This window comes from Benincasa hispida, chromosome 1 (assembly GCF_009727055.1).
Source record: "Benincasa hispida cultivar B227 chromosome 1, ASM972705v1, whole genome shotgun sequence".
Classification (NCBI taxonomy): domain Eukaryota; kingdom Viridiplantae; phylum Streptophyta; class Magnoliopsida; order Cucurbitales; family Cucurbitaceae; genus Benincasa; species Benincasa hispida.
The window spans coordinates 67,130,635-67,144,425 of NC_052349.1; the positions used below are offsets into that span (position 1 = coordinate 67,130,635).

General features: G+C 34.9%; 1 protein-coding gene across 3 annotated transcripts; it reads right to left on the reverse strand.

The window, feature by feature from the left end:
• Positions 1-777: 777 nt before the first annotated feature.
• LOC120083818 (glyoxylate/succinic semialdehyde reductase 2, chloroplastic-like) lies at positions 778-10,146 on the reverse strand. Of its 3 annotated transcripts, XM_039039805.1 has the most exons (13): positions 9,827-10,138; positions 7,970-8,042; positions 7,623-7,688; positions 4,814-4,889; positions 3,149-3,204; positions 2,815-2,899; positions 2,625-2,685; positions 2,322-2,374; positions 2,169-2,239; positions 2,008-2,080; positions 1,296-1,400; positions 1,023-1,211; positions 778-926 (listed from the first exon to the last, which is right to left on the reverse strand). In XM_039039805.1, exons 1-12 carry the CDS (start codon positions 9,870-9,872, stop codon positions 1,050-1,052), a joined length of 927 nt encoding a protein of 308 aa, XP_038895733.1. In that variant the 5' UTR covers positions 9,873-10,138; the 3' UTR covers positions 778-926; positions 1,023-1,049. The 3 variants fall into 3 exon arrangements, with proteins under 3 accessions (XP_038895733.1, XP_038895662.1, XP_038895764.1); XM_039039734.1 differs by having other exon boundaries at positions 787-1,211; positions 9,827-10,137; XM_039039836.1 differs by lacking the exon at positions 7,623-7,688 and having other exon boundaries at positions 787-1,211; positions 9,827-10,146.
• Positions 10,147-13,791: the final 3,645 nt, after the last annotated feature.

The following is a 13,791-nucleotide window of genomic DNA, read 5'->3' on the forward strand; positions in this document are numbered from 1 at the left end:
AAACTGAATGAGAATCGAGTCTCGATGGAAGCATAAGATCGTTTTTTTTGTTAATTTCTCAAAATAATTAAAAACAAGTAAACAAGAAAAAGGTTAAGTACCATACCATTGTCAACACGTGATTGCAGCAACTTCTCTTAAAACTGATAGTCTCCTTCTTAGGTTCTTCAGAATTTGTAGAAGGAAAGTTCAAGAGTAATCATAGAGATTATGTACCATGACTACCCTATTGAAACTCTATGTTATTCCTAATCAACCTAGAGATTTCTTATTAAATATTTAATAATATTCAATATTAATAAATATATACCCAAATAATATCTCAAATTAAATGGTTGAAAATATTTAAATCATATTTAAATATTATTATCTGCATGATTTAATTATCTACTATTGTTCATTATTAAAAGATAATTGTTCATTTATACTTCATATTAAATGAATTTAAATATTTATTCTATGCATTATCTCTTTAGTTGGGATTTAATTCAAATTAAGCAATTAATTATTTGAATCATATTCAAATAAATTAATTCTCCCAACATCTATTTAATTTGAATCTTATTCAAATTTACTAATTTATTTATTTATATAGTTCACATCCAAATAAATGATTAATTATTTGAATCATATTCAAATAAATTAATTCTCCCAACATCTATTTAATTTGAATCTTATTCAAATTTACTAATTTATTTATTTATATAGTTCACATCCAAATAAATGATTAATTATTTGAATCATATTCAAACAAAGAGTCTTGTCTTATCAAGGAAAAAAAAAGAATGAGTGAATTATCGATTTCATTTTTCATCCAATCTAATAATACTAATCAAACTCCCAAGTTTCACAAACATGCCACAGTTTCGACATAGCACCATTATCTTTAGCGAATCAAGATAATGTTCCAACCATCAGAGTGTTACCTGGAATGAACACAACAGAACGCAAAAATACTAAACTCATGAGGCAATTGTTTCCTATTGATATTGCAAATAACCTATAATCAAATATAATTTAACCTAAATGGTGTGCATTTTGGGCCTTGTTCATGAATGCTGCAACTTTGATTTTAATGATTCAATGACGGCTGAGAAATCCTGATCACTGAGTCCATGAGATTTGGCTACCTTGTAAAGCTCATTTGCAGCTGCAGCAATCGGGGTCGGTTGCGATACGGTTTCGGCTAAACCCAGAGCAAGCCTCAAATCCTAAACCAGTTGGTCACATGAGAATTACGATGATGGTATATATATTTGTATGAAGTTGCTAAAATAAAACTAAAAGGCAATTACCTTCTGTTGATGCTTTAAAGGAAAGGCAGTGGGATAAAGAGATTGAATCATTGATGGCCCCTTGAGTGAATACATTGGTGCACTAATAGCACCCTGGGAAACCACCTGAAATGAGAGGAAGATTTTATGGTTCAATCTAGGTCACAAAGTTCTAATGCCCAAATATTTTGACAAGGACAAATCATGGGGTGTATCTGTTTAAACATGCTGATTTATTTATTAATTCGAAACCAAGCCTTCATTGAAAAATAGGGGGGGAAAATTACTAGGGCATACAAAAAATAAGTTAATCTAAAGGAGCTCCAACACTAATTATAAGAACGAAAAATAGGGGGGGAAAATTACTAGGGCATACAAAAAATAAGTTAATCTAAAGGAGCTCCAACACTAATTATAAGAACGCACCCCAATTTAAAAGAATGAGACCAAAATGATAATTACAAAAAGCTCATCTCTAGATATCTCGGCCCCTTTAAAAATCCTTTGTTCCTCGGTCCAGTCAAATAAATACTCCACAAAGTGGCAAAAAACCAAGATTGACACAGAACTCTTGCTCTATCACAAAAAGGAGGCTTCATGAGTACCTCATCAAGCATAGAGCGGCTAATTCATGAGATGAGAAGTGGGACAGAAGTCTAATATTATTTGACTTTTTTTTTCGAAGGCTTTAAGCATTGAGAATAAATTAAAGCACAATTATTCTGGGGAATACCTGAACAAGGATACTTGGGTCAAGTCCTACTTTTTCACTTAGAAGCAATCCTTCAGAGAATGATGCCATCATGCTACAAATATTTAGAAAAATAAATACAAATTATTGTCATAACTGGCTGGCAGGAGTACCAAAATAGCAATTAAGAGATGGGACAGAACCTTCCCATGATCATGTTGACAACGAGCTTCATTGCAGCTCCATTTCCGACTTCCCCAAGATAAAATTTTGACTATGTGAAAATAAAATATACAATGTGAAGGAGCAGCAATTTTCACCAAATCAGTAAGTCAAGTAACTAAATTTCTTACTACCTTCCCCATGATGTCCAGAAGCGGTGCAACTCTTTCATACAGAGCTTTGTCACCTGCATTTCGAGACACTACATCAGTATTCTAGTCTTTATGATAGAGAAATGAGATATATAGGAGAAGGCACAGAAAACAGGCAGTATGATAAATGTAACGAATCTACTGTGAAAATCTCCTCTGCACTCGCTACAAAGTACATACTACAGCACTCTTTTTTAAAAAGTTCAAGATGTGACGAAGTGAATTTTCTACAAGAAATATGACTCATGATAAACTGTTAATTCCTTTATGATATAAGTTACTGACCCGCAGTAAGAAATATAAGTTGTCCATCTTCCGCGGGCTTTTTGGAGCCGGAAACTGGAGCCTAGAAGAAAGTTGCAATTTGTAAGTTCAAATGTCAATTATTACAGTACGAACATCTGCAAGCAGTCCTAGAATGCTCATTATAATTGGTAACTGCTCGTTGTACGCATGGATATAAATATAATCCTACCTCCAGAAATAGAGCTCCCGTATCCTTTATACGTGCACTAATCAATTTAGAAGTAGCACCATCAACTGTTGAAACATCCACATAACTGCCAGTGGCAATAGTATACAATAAAATGTCTACACGATGATTAAAATAAATCACAGGGCTTCGTGAGAAAGCATTCAAATTGAAGAAATAGAAAGCTAAACGGAAGTGCCAGCAGGAGAAAGATTTAATAAAAAACACTACCACAATTTGCTCGCACTAGATAACATATACAAATTTTAGTAATACAAAGTGAAAAATCATATTATAATGTGAAAAGAGAAAGAAACAAAGAATAATAGAGTTATACCCTTTTCCTGGGCCCAATCCACTCGCAGCTCCATTTTCTCCCGTAGAAACATCCAACTGAAAATGGTGAAATAAGTTAGTTGAATCCTTTTTTTAGTTATGAAAACCAAGAAAGAAAAAACAAAAGAATATATACAAACCAACCCCAAAAGAAGCGAAGCTAAAGAAGAGGGCTTCAATCAAGCAAGATCAAAATTCAAACCTAACGGATAATCACAAAAGTCCCTACACACCTACGCCGGAAGGGAGGTATGGAACATAAAAGAGAGAACAAACTTTCCCTTGGATCACTCCACACCTCTCAACGCTCTATTGTTCATCTCTCTCCAAATAATCTAGAGTAAGACACAAATGCTAACTATCTACAAGAAATATCTTGCTAAAGGGTGGATGAAGCAACTCCTCGATCATAGAACTCCAGGCTGATGAACCACACTGATGCCAAAGGCCTGAAAGAAACGAGACCAGACAGTTGCAGTTTAATCACATGACTATAAAAGATAATCGAGGTCCTCGACTGCTCTCTTAAACATGATACAACATAGTAGACCTATCAATGAGGATGACCATCCCCTTAATTCAATAAAGATCCATGGTTAGCTTTGTAATGAAGAACCTGCCAAACAAAAACTCTAACCTTCATAGGGATTTAACCTTCCACAGGAAAGAAAAAACTAAAAGACTAGAGGAGGAGGGATTAACCAAACAAATTTAGAAAAAAAGATTTACATATCGACCCCTTAGAAGGATAACAAATCCAAGTGCAACAGGCCCTTAGCTTCTTCAAATGAGCTTGGCTCTACCACTTCTTTTGGGAGGCACGAGACTGAAAGTGTCACAGTGTCTGCATAGATCCCTCTTCCCTGGAAAAACAAAGAAATCTCCTCGTATAGATAAGAAGGCCAAAATATCCGTCATTTCTCTAATGGATAACAGCTGCAAAAAACCAGTGGAGAAGAGGAAGCCGCAAAGGAGGAAAAGAGAGAAGTCACCAAATGAAGTCTCAAGGGAAGGTGGTATAGGCGAGGAAATAAAAAGTAGAGGGGTCTATTACCCAACCACTTGTCCCTGTAAAAGAACATACACACTCCATTCCCCACCATGCTCTGAACAAAGAAAAAAAGAAAGGAAAAACACCTAAGAAATAGCTTTCCACAAGTGTGTGGAAGTGCCTTTCAAACTCCCACTTGAAATCCCCTTAAAATGGCGAAGACTGTATTTAATCGCAAAAACTTTGTGCCAAAGGCTATTAAAATTCTCAGGTAAAGTGCCACATCCATTTAGCCAAAAAAGCTTCATTACATCCTAAGGTGATCAATGCCTAACCTTTTGAACTCCACTGGCTTGGATACCACACTCCAATTCACAAGATGAGACCCTTTATCTTTACCTACTCCCTCCCAAAGAAAGTTTCTTATACTTTTCTCCAAAGAATTACTAATGGAAATGAGACTCTAAATGAGGAAATACATCAGGATTCCCTTTAGAACAGATTGAATCAAAGTAAGCCTTCCTCCATTGAAAAAAATGAAACTGAAACAATTTTTGCAACGTTATTTGGATGGAACTTTTCCCTTTTGTGAATTTCATACTTTGTTTTTTATTTAAAAAAAAACAAGAAAAAAAATAATAAACAGTCTAAGAATGGAAGATAAAATATACTCACTGCACTTTCAGGGTCAGCAAGCATAGCAAATGTGACATCACAAAATGCGGCCACTTCCTGAGGAGAAGGCTGGTATCTGCATCAGCGGACTTGTTCAGTTATAATTGAAGTGTTGGAATAAAATATCAGAATCGAGTGAAACTCAAACAAATCTAAATTTCTAGCACACAAATTACGTCAATCAAAATGATTGATTGAAAATAAGAACAAAAACCAAAGGAAAAGAAATGAGTTTCTTGGAGGACCAAGAGTAAAGACACCCACTGTTTCAGTAACAATCATATGGGAGAAAAATGCAGCACATCAAGGATAATTAACAGTTGAAAAGCAATTCATTAAAATAATGCCAACACTATTTATTATATCGACCTAGTCATTGCCTATCTAGCAACTCATAACTCAGAACTTCCTCTGACCATTCTACTTTATGAACTATCTACTCTACCACTCTCAACATACTCAGATTCTAAATCGTTTCAGAATGAACTAGACAGTTTATCTAGATCGTGATGAGTATTCTCCAAAATTCAATGTTATTCATCTTGCGAATTCACAGATATCACTTATCAGATACTTGATTCTCAATTCTATTTTGAGTTATTTATTAGTCCTCCGCCAATTCAATTACTTAAGATTCTGATGCTATACAAACCAGACTCTAACGTCGCTGGTGAAATAAATCATTTGCACTTCAGTTAAATGGCCGGTTTCCCTTTTTAAGCTTTCCAGCTTCTTTGCACAGATGCACGTGTCTGATGGTTTGTTTCTAACAATTTCAATATAATCTTTGAGATAAGACATTATAACTTTTATTCAATGGAATTAACGTCAATCAGAACTGACCAATCTCTCACCGATCGGATTACTCTAATATTAGGATGGGGGAGGAAAAAAGAAGAAGAAAAATGGAAAAAACCGTATGGTCCCTTCTCCTGAACAGTGCTCCCTAACCAAAAGACCTAAAGAGTCAAAGACATAGGAACGATTAATTTTCCGACGTATAGTTGCTAGAGAAATCTGGAATTTCTTTCTTGGTATTTCTATAGCTTCAGGTTTTATGATAGCTACCTTGAGCATGCTCCTGGATGAAGAAGAAGAATAGGCAATTTTTTGAAGATAAGGTTAGTTCAGACATGGGAAGGAACTCATAAATTCTGTTTGCTTTGTTTGGGTGTTTCTACTTGGACTACAACACGTTCTTTGTAATTAATTCTTCATGTTTAAATCTAATAAATTTGAGAACGCCTTTATTACTTCAACGGTGTCGACCAATTGACTATGATGGTTTCTGGCTTCAGAGGGATCTGATATCCTCCCCTTTTCTATTGTACATAGAAAACTTTGAAACAGTTTCCTTTCCTATTAAAACATATTATTTGAGAACTCGTTTCAAATACATGTCTATTTTTAGTTTAGTATTTGGAAAACTGCTAACCTCCCTGGAACAACCAGAGCTTAGAGTAGCTCAATATCAAAGTTTCGATTCCCTATCCCATGTATCATATGAGGAAAAAAAAAACAAGAGTATTACAGAACGACAGGCCTATTACTCTCGTTCCTGGAATGTTATGGGTAAATGTAAGTTTGTAACTGGGAAAATGTGGGTCAATTGGAATAAATAAATATGGATCGATTAACACATCGTTTTACACGGGTTCCAGAAATAATCTTCTCCATGATTTCAAGTTCTTTCTCTTCTTTTCTTTAATAGAAATGACCATTTTTGGAGATAGGCCTTCCAAAAGAAAATAACTTAAGAAGCTGTCTAATTTAAGACTTCGGAAAAAATTGGAGGTAAAAAGAAACAATCTTTGAAGATAAGTCGATAATATCCAAATATCTCTTTCTGAAGCTAATTGTCCTCTTTTTCAAATTAGTATGATATATTATATTTTTCATTATTAAAGAAAAATAAATAAAATTTCTTTTTATTTTTATCTAAACTACTTTTATTGTTCATTAATAGAATCTGTTTCTGGTTCTCTAAAAAGATCCTTTTCATTTTTATATGAACTGTGATAAGCTTTTATAATATAATAAATACATAAATAAATGAAAAATTATTTCAAATGACAAAACTGCTGAAAATATTTACAAAATATAGTAACACTTCAAAATCTATCAATGATAGATAATGACTATCAATGTCACTAATAGACATTAATAGAAATTTATTAATGTTTGTCTATCATTGATAGATTTTGAGATTTTATTATATTTTGTAAATATTTTGATTCATTTTTTTTATCTAAAAGTAACTGTAAATAAATAAAAGAAATGTAATGAAAAAAGATATATTTCCTACTAAAATAAAGTTTAGTTTTTTCATTAAAAAGAAGTAGTATAGTTTATTTGTTACGATATCGACAACCTCATACTGCAGTTTTATTAGTTAAAATATTAGCAACCTTTTTATAATCTTCACCATACATATGATAATATATTTTTGGAAAAGAAAAAAAGGAAAGGAAAGGAAAAACTAGAAGAAGAAGAAGAAGAAGAGGAGTAGGGATATTTGCGGACATGAAATATATGTTTCCTTTCCTTGTTTGCCAGACACGATTACTTTGTGAGATTGAGAAAGTAATTCTCCGAGTTTCTCTCCCAATTCTTCTTTTCCTTCCCTCTCAAATCCTATTTTCCCAAGCACTACATAAAAGTCTTGCCACTACCCAGTGCTCCAAGAATGCTAACCACGTCACAGATGTATTTTGGAAACCAAGTCCTCAAAACCTCAGAAGGTATGGGCTTTGTTTACATGATGGCATTATGTATGCAGTATATATGTATTAGGACATCAAGAACTTACTTTGCACCCAAGTTGATAAGAGGATCACATTTGCTCTTGGTCCTATTCCAGACTGTCACATCATATCTACAAGCAAGAGGAGACTACATATTTAAAAGATGTATGGGTAGATGATACCAAGGGAAACCGAATGCAAGTAAATAAAGCATGAGCTATCGGTTTTCTTCAACTGGAATAGCTAAAATACTTGAGACAAAAATTCTATAATTTGTAAAATAAAATGACATCACATTGTGATTATATCTTGGTCAACCTATACCATAGAAACGTTTGTAAGTTGATGGTACAGATTTAAAAGGAGGATCAAAAGGGAAACAAACAAAGGAAAAAGCGCTCATAAATCATACCCAGATTTTATAAGATTCTGTGCCATTGGTGAACCCATGATTCCAAGACCTAGGAAGCCAACGCGCAGCTTTCCTGCATATACAATAAGTGAGAGATCTGTTTTTGGATAATATTTTATTGATAGTATGATACTACAGAAGAAGGGAAAGCCCAAATAGAGAAATTACAAACGACCTTTCCAATTGGAAAAGGAGCGTAGAAAAGCTATAGTGGTGGAATAAGGGGAACATTTACACCATCCCACAACCTTATTAACTATAGCACAAAAAAAAAACTATAATAAGAGAGTTCTTTTTCATGGAAGATTCTTCTATTCCTATCTTACCAAATGTTCCAGTAAAATGCTCTAAAGTCTATAATCAGTGAGTGAGACCTGTTAAGTTTGCTAGGTAGTGAATTTTCCAGAAAACGAGAACAAAAACACCAAGTGGACAGACCAAAGCGAAAATGTGAAACTAACAAACCATGCCTCCAAAATTAGATATCACTGCACTGCTAATCTTGTTCCTTTCTTACTTTCAGCGGAAAACAAATCATTTTCATCGTTTTGGTACAATTTAATTGGACTGCTATGTCTTAACCCGGACTTCTTCAGAACTTCTATAGCTTTATTTGCAAATTGTTTGATCCTAATATGAAGATTTGAACATCAGTGAAGGTACGTCAAAGCTTTGACAGAAAGTCCCCAAAAAGGATTTAACTGAAAGCTGAAACCCAACTCCCAAAAGTGCAGGGGAAAGGCGTAGTCATGTAGTCACGCTCGTCAAAGCTTTAGCCGTAAAATCTATCCATTTTTTCACTCGTGAAACCATTTCTCAAGAATGATCACGAACATGCTTTCACCAACATTTTCAACTTCCACGATCCACTGATCCGATTCTCATTATTATGAAAACTAACTCCAATATAATGCAATGGCGGCTTCCATTTCCTAATTATCACTGGCCATGAAATTTGCTTTGAGCGCACATCACAAAGATTGGTACGACGACAGAGTCAGAGATAAGAAATCCAGCTCTGAAGTTCACTACCTTATTTTCTAGAACAAAACGTGAACAATTTCTTTCTAATTTGGATGGATTTATACACACCAATTCTCATTTATTATCAAAACTCTATCAAAGCTGAAAAATGATCTAAGATTGCAACAAATAAACGCAGTTCCGTTTAACAGCTACATGTAAGCTGAACTAGCTACAAAAATCTCCAATTACATAATGCCTTTTTGATACAGAAAGTAGAAAATTGGCACAACTAGAAAAACATAGATTAGAACTTCAACAGCTACGGATCACCATTATAGTTCCAAGGGCCAAAACGAGAACTATCAGTTCTATCTAACAAGGAAAAAATTATTCCCATCAACTCTCAACTAATATCACAGCTCTAGCAAAGCAGAAAAACGATCCTAATCATCTCCACCACATCCTTAACTCAAAATCACGACTGCAAGTAAGAAAATGCAGCTCCAAAAAACATAACAACTACATGTAAACCGAACTAGCTACAACCACAATAACTTCCATCATCCTTACGTCTTTTTTGGCACAGAATAAAGCAGCACAACCAAAGAAACATTACTAAGAACTCCACAAGCCGCCGATCACTATAATATTTCCTAGGCCAAGAATTATCAATTCTTTCTAACAAGGATGAATTTATTTATTATTATCAACTCTCAACTAATATCACAGCTCTACCAAATCAGATAAATTATCATAATCATTCACACCGCATACTCAACTCAAAGATCGCAGCAATGCAGATCAAAACTACATATAAACCGAGCTAACCACAAAAAACTTTCAATTACATTCTACAAGTTTTCTGGTACAAAATGCAGGTATGAAAATTACCGGCCGCCGCAGTCGCATCCAGAACAGAGGAGCCAAGATTTGACATATTGGAGTCGATGTCTTTTCGCTGTGCTACAAGACGAAGATCGTCGAAAATGGAAAGCGACGGACTGGACGAGAGAACCGCGCGACTACGATCAGCGTTACTTCAAACCGTGATTCAGATATTTCAGTGTTGAGGAAATGGACAATTTCACTGACAGAAAGCTGTGAGAGGAGAGAGCATTTGATTGGCGAGGGAAGCCAGTTTGTAGGCCATTAAAGCGCCTGATACGACGTCGTTTAGTGGGTTAGGTTCCAATTTCAGCGGAATTGGAACTTTTCGAAGAGAACAACAAAAACGACGGCGTTGCATCCTCCGGTCCTCCGGTCCTCCTCCAAAGCACTCTAGTTTGAAACGAAAAGAATGTGGGACCTCCATTAGACTTTAAAATATTGTGGTTTAAATTGCAATGTGGAAAAATTTTTAGTATTAGTTTACCTATCACTTTTATTCATAATTTGATATGTCATCAAATTATATATTAATTTATTTTGTAGACTGTATTGTTAATGTTGAAGGAGAAATTTTGGACAATCACAAATTACACGTCATTTAATAACAAAATTACAAATCATCTAATTTAGGACTAATTAAAAGTTGACATGTGTCCCCAATTGAGATTGAAGACATAAATTGACGAGTCCCTGTGATGCCATATGTTTTCATCACAATCGTTGGATTGAATGAAATTAATTTTGTCCAATTTTATTTGGGTTAAAGTCTAATTGAACCCAAAAATAAGCTTAATTGGGCCTAAATGTCAACATTGGTCCAAATCCAATTAATTGGGCCCAAGGGCCTAGTCTACTTTCAACCAAGTCCAAGCCCATAAGATCCACCAGAAAACTCTATATATATAAGAGTTATCTTCATTTGATGCAATCATAAATTCTACACTCCAAAAAACCTAGAGATGTCTCTCCCAATAATCAAAAGACTCTCTAACTCCTAAAGTTGATCACAGTTGAAGATGCCCTTTGGAGATATAAGCATTATTCCAAGACTCCGACTCCATGAACATCGCGCGCTTTACTTTCTCTAATCAAGTGTAGGCATTCAACTGAGAGAGAATCAGAGGATCAAGTACTAGAGATCAAACCACATCTGCATTAAATTTACATAAATACGAATTCAAATCTATGAAATAAGATTCTCTAGAGACCTTGTGTGAATAAATTAGCATGTCCAATGAGGAATCTCTATCTCTCATCCTCTCGACATCCAAATAAAAAAATGGCACCAAAGAAAGTTGCATCTAAAGCAACTGCTACAAGCGGTTGCTATATAAGACTTGTCACTCAAAGGGGATCCTGCATGAGCAAGAATAAGACTCTGTCATCGCGGAGAAAATATGAAAATAGCTAATGGAATTTCCTAAAGGCAAAACTATCATCAGAGAAAATCCCTTGTTCAACAACTCTGCTCCTACTTCTAATCGATCAGAGAAAGAATTGCACTTTGATGTAGTGTATGTCATAATGACGGATGTAATAGTTGAGGCAGCCATGATAGAGATGAAGAGGAAGAAAAATCTCTTAATGAAAGATGTTGAGGAGTGAGACCATGAAATCACTGCCTTAAGAGATCAAATGCAAGTTCGAGAAACTATTGAGACAAGTCAAGCTCTAGCTGCCAAAGCCATTGACAAAGGAAAGACTATCTTACAGGAAAACCAACTGTAACAATCTACCTCTATTGTCGCCCTGTCAAATCAACAGCCGCGAGATATAATTGTTGGGTTTTATGTCTTAAAACTCGTGGTTTGTAAACATTAGAACTTATTCTGAGAATTCAATAAAGTTTTTGTTGAATATTTTTTTTTTTAGAAATCCAATAAACCTAAGTCCCTTGACTATTATATGAGTATTTGAACTTTATGTGGAAACATACAAGTGGATCAGGTTCAAGTAAGTGTCAAAATGATCTATAGTATATGAATAAGGTTGGGTACCTTATTCTGATAACACTATTGGATGCGGCCTACTCTGTAGTTGTTACAAAGAATTGTAAAGTGCTACATACAAAGTGATCCTAATTCGTACATGTTGAGACATGAGAAGTGGGAGTGTCTTGTGCAAATGAGTTTTGTGCAAGATCGGACCACGAAACTTATCACTCTTACTTTATAATGCTGTTTACTGTTTAAGACTGACAATTTCAAAGCGACGACCTAGGTAACTTAACCTTAATCCTGAGCTAACTATGAACTCCTGTTTGTTCGGGATTATCCTTTGCTCTAAAAACAGTGAGAGTAGACCAATTGCCTCTGTTCAATAAACTTACCATTTTAGGGATAAGACCGGATGAATAGCTGGGAACATAGGGTGCAAGAGGGAATTCACTCCTAACCGATTAGGGTTAGTAGAGAGGTTGTTCCCTTCAAGTGCTAATTTTGGGTCTTGAACAAGAGGCCTCACCCTCTCATTGGCCTAAGAGGGATTCGATTTGTTGATGGATCACAAATCAATTGTTCATTAGGGGATCAATGGTACTTAAGGAACAAGAGGTAATTTCAGGGGTAAAACAGAGATTCAACCCAGCTGTTATTATGAGCAACCTGTGAAGGGTTAACTTACTAATCATGGTTATATCGAGTGGACATAATATATCCACAGTGAGGGAAGTTCAGCTATAGGTTTTAGTTGAATCACCCATTAATTAACGAATGGAGGTTAGATCGGTCTAATGAGTTTAGCCGATTAATCTCGGATCGTTGGAGCCCATGATCTGCAGATCCGCGAGGTCCCCCTACTAGCTCGTAAATGGGTACGCTTTAAGGTAGCTTGAGAAATTAATTTAAAACGTTCAAATTAAACGGAACAAGAGAAAAAAATATGTAAATATGATTTAAATATATAAAGATGATTATTGTGCAAAAATTAATTTAATATTTGATATTAAATTAATTATTTTTAAATTTATTTATGAAATTAATTTAAGAAAATCAAATTTTAAATTAAAATGATTTAAAAGTCATTTTGTATTTTAAAAATAAAAAATCGTTTTTGCATGGCACATAATGGAAAAAGAGTATTTTCCATTATCATCATCTTTTATGCTCATACACAAACCATGATCTTCTCTACCTTGATTCTCCAAGCATGAGTTGCAAGCTATGCACTCCATTTCTTTGCATGTTCATCTTGATATATAAAGAAGATTGGAGTTGTTGGAGAAAAAGGAGATGGATACAAAATTTTGAGAGAAAAATCGTGGTGAAGAAGAAGTTTTCTGTAACTTGCTGTTGTGAGCTTTCCTTGTTTCTTCCACATCTACAAGTTGTTCTTGAGTCCCACAACTCTGCCTAAAGCTCCAAGAGTATAGTAGGGAAGACTTTGAGGTGGTTCACGTTGATATTAAGTGAAGATAGCAGCTGAACAGAGATTTTCTTGAAGAGTTCTTCAAAGGTATGTTCTGAAAACCCATTTTTATGAACAACATGCTTTAGTTTTTGCCAAAATTAGTGAATTAGAATGCTTATGGATCCTTGATACTTCCACTTCATGTTGTTTAACTCTAGCAATAATTACGAACCCTATAAGGCTCAGTACGGAGGACCATCACAATCTTCTATTATGTACTCCAAGCCGTACACTAAAGAGATCGACAACTTGAGAATGCCAGCTGGGTACCAACCTCCAAACTTCCAATAGATCGATGGAAAGGGAAATCCAAAACAACATGTTGCTCACTTCATTGGAACCTGCGAAAATGTAGGAACCAGAAAAACCTGCTAGTCAAGCAATTTGTTCGAACCTTGAAAGGAAATGCTTTTGATTGGTACACCAATTTGGAGCCATAAGTGATTAACAGCTGGGAACAACTGGAAAGAGAGTCCCTGAATTGCTTTTATAGCACCAAATGCATCATTAGTATGATGGAGATGATAAACTCCAAGCAATAAAAAGGAGAGTTGGTCATC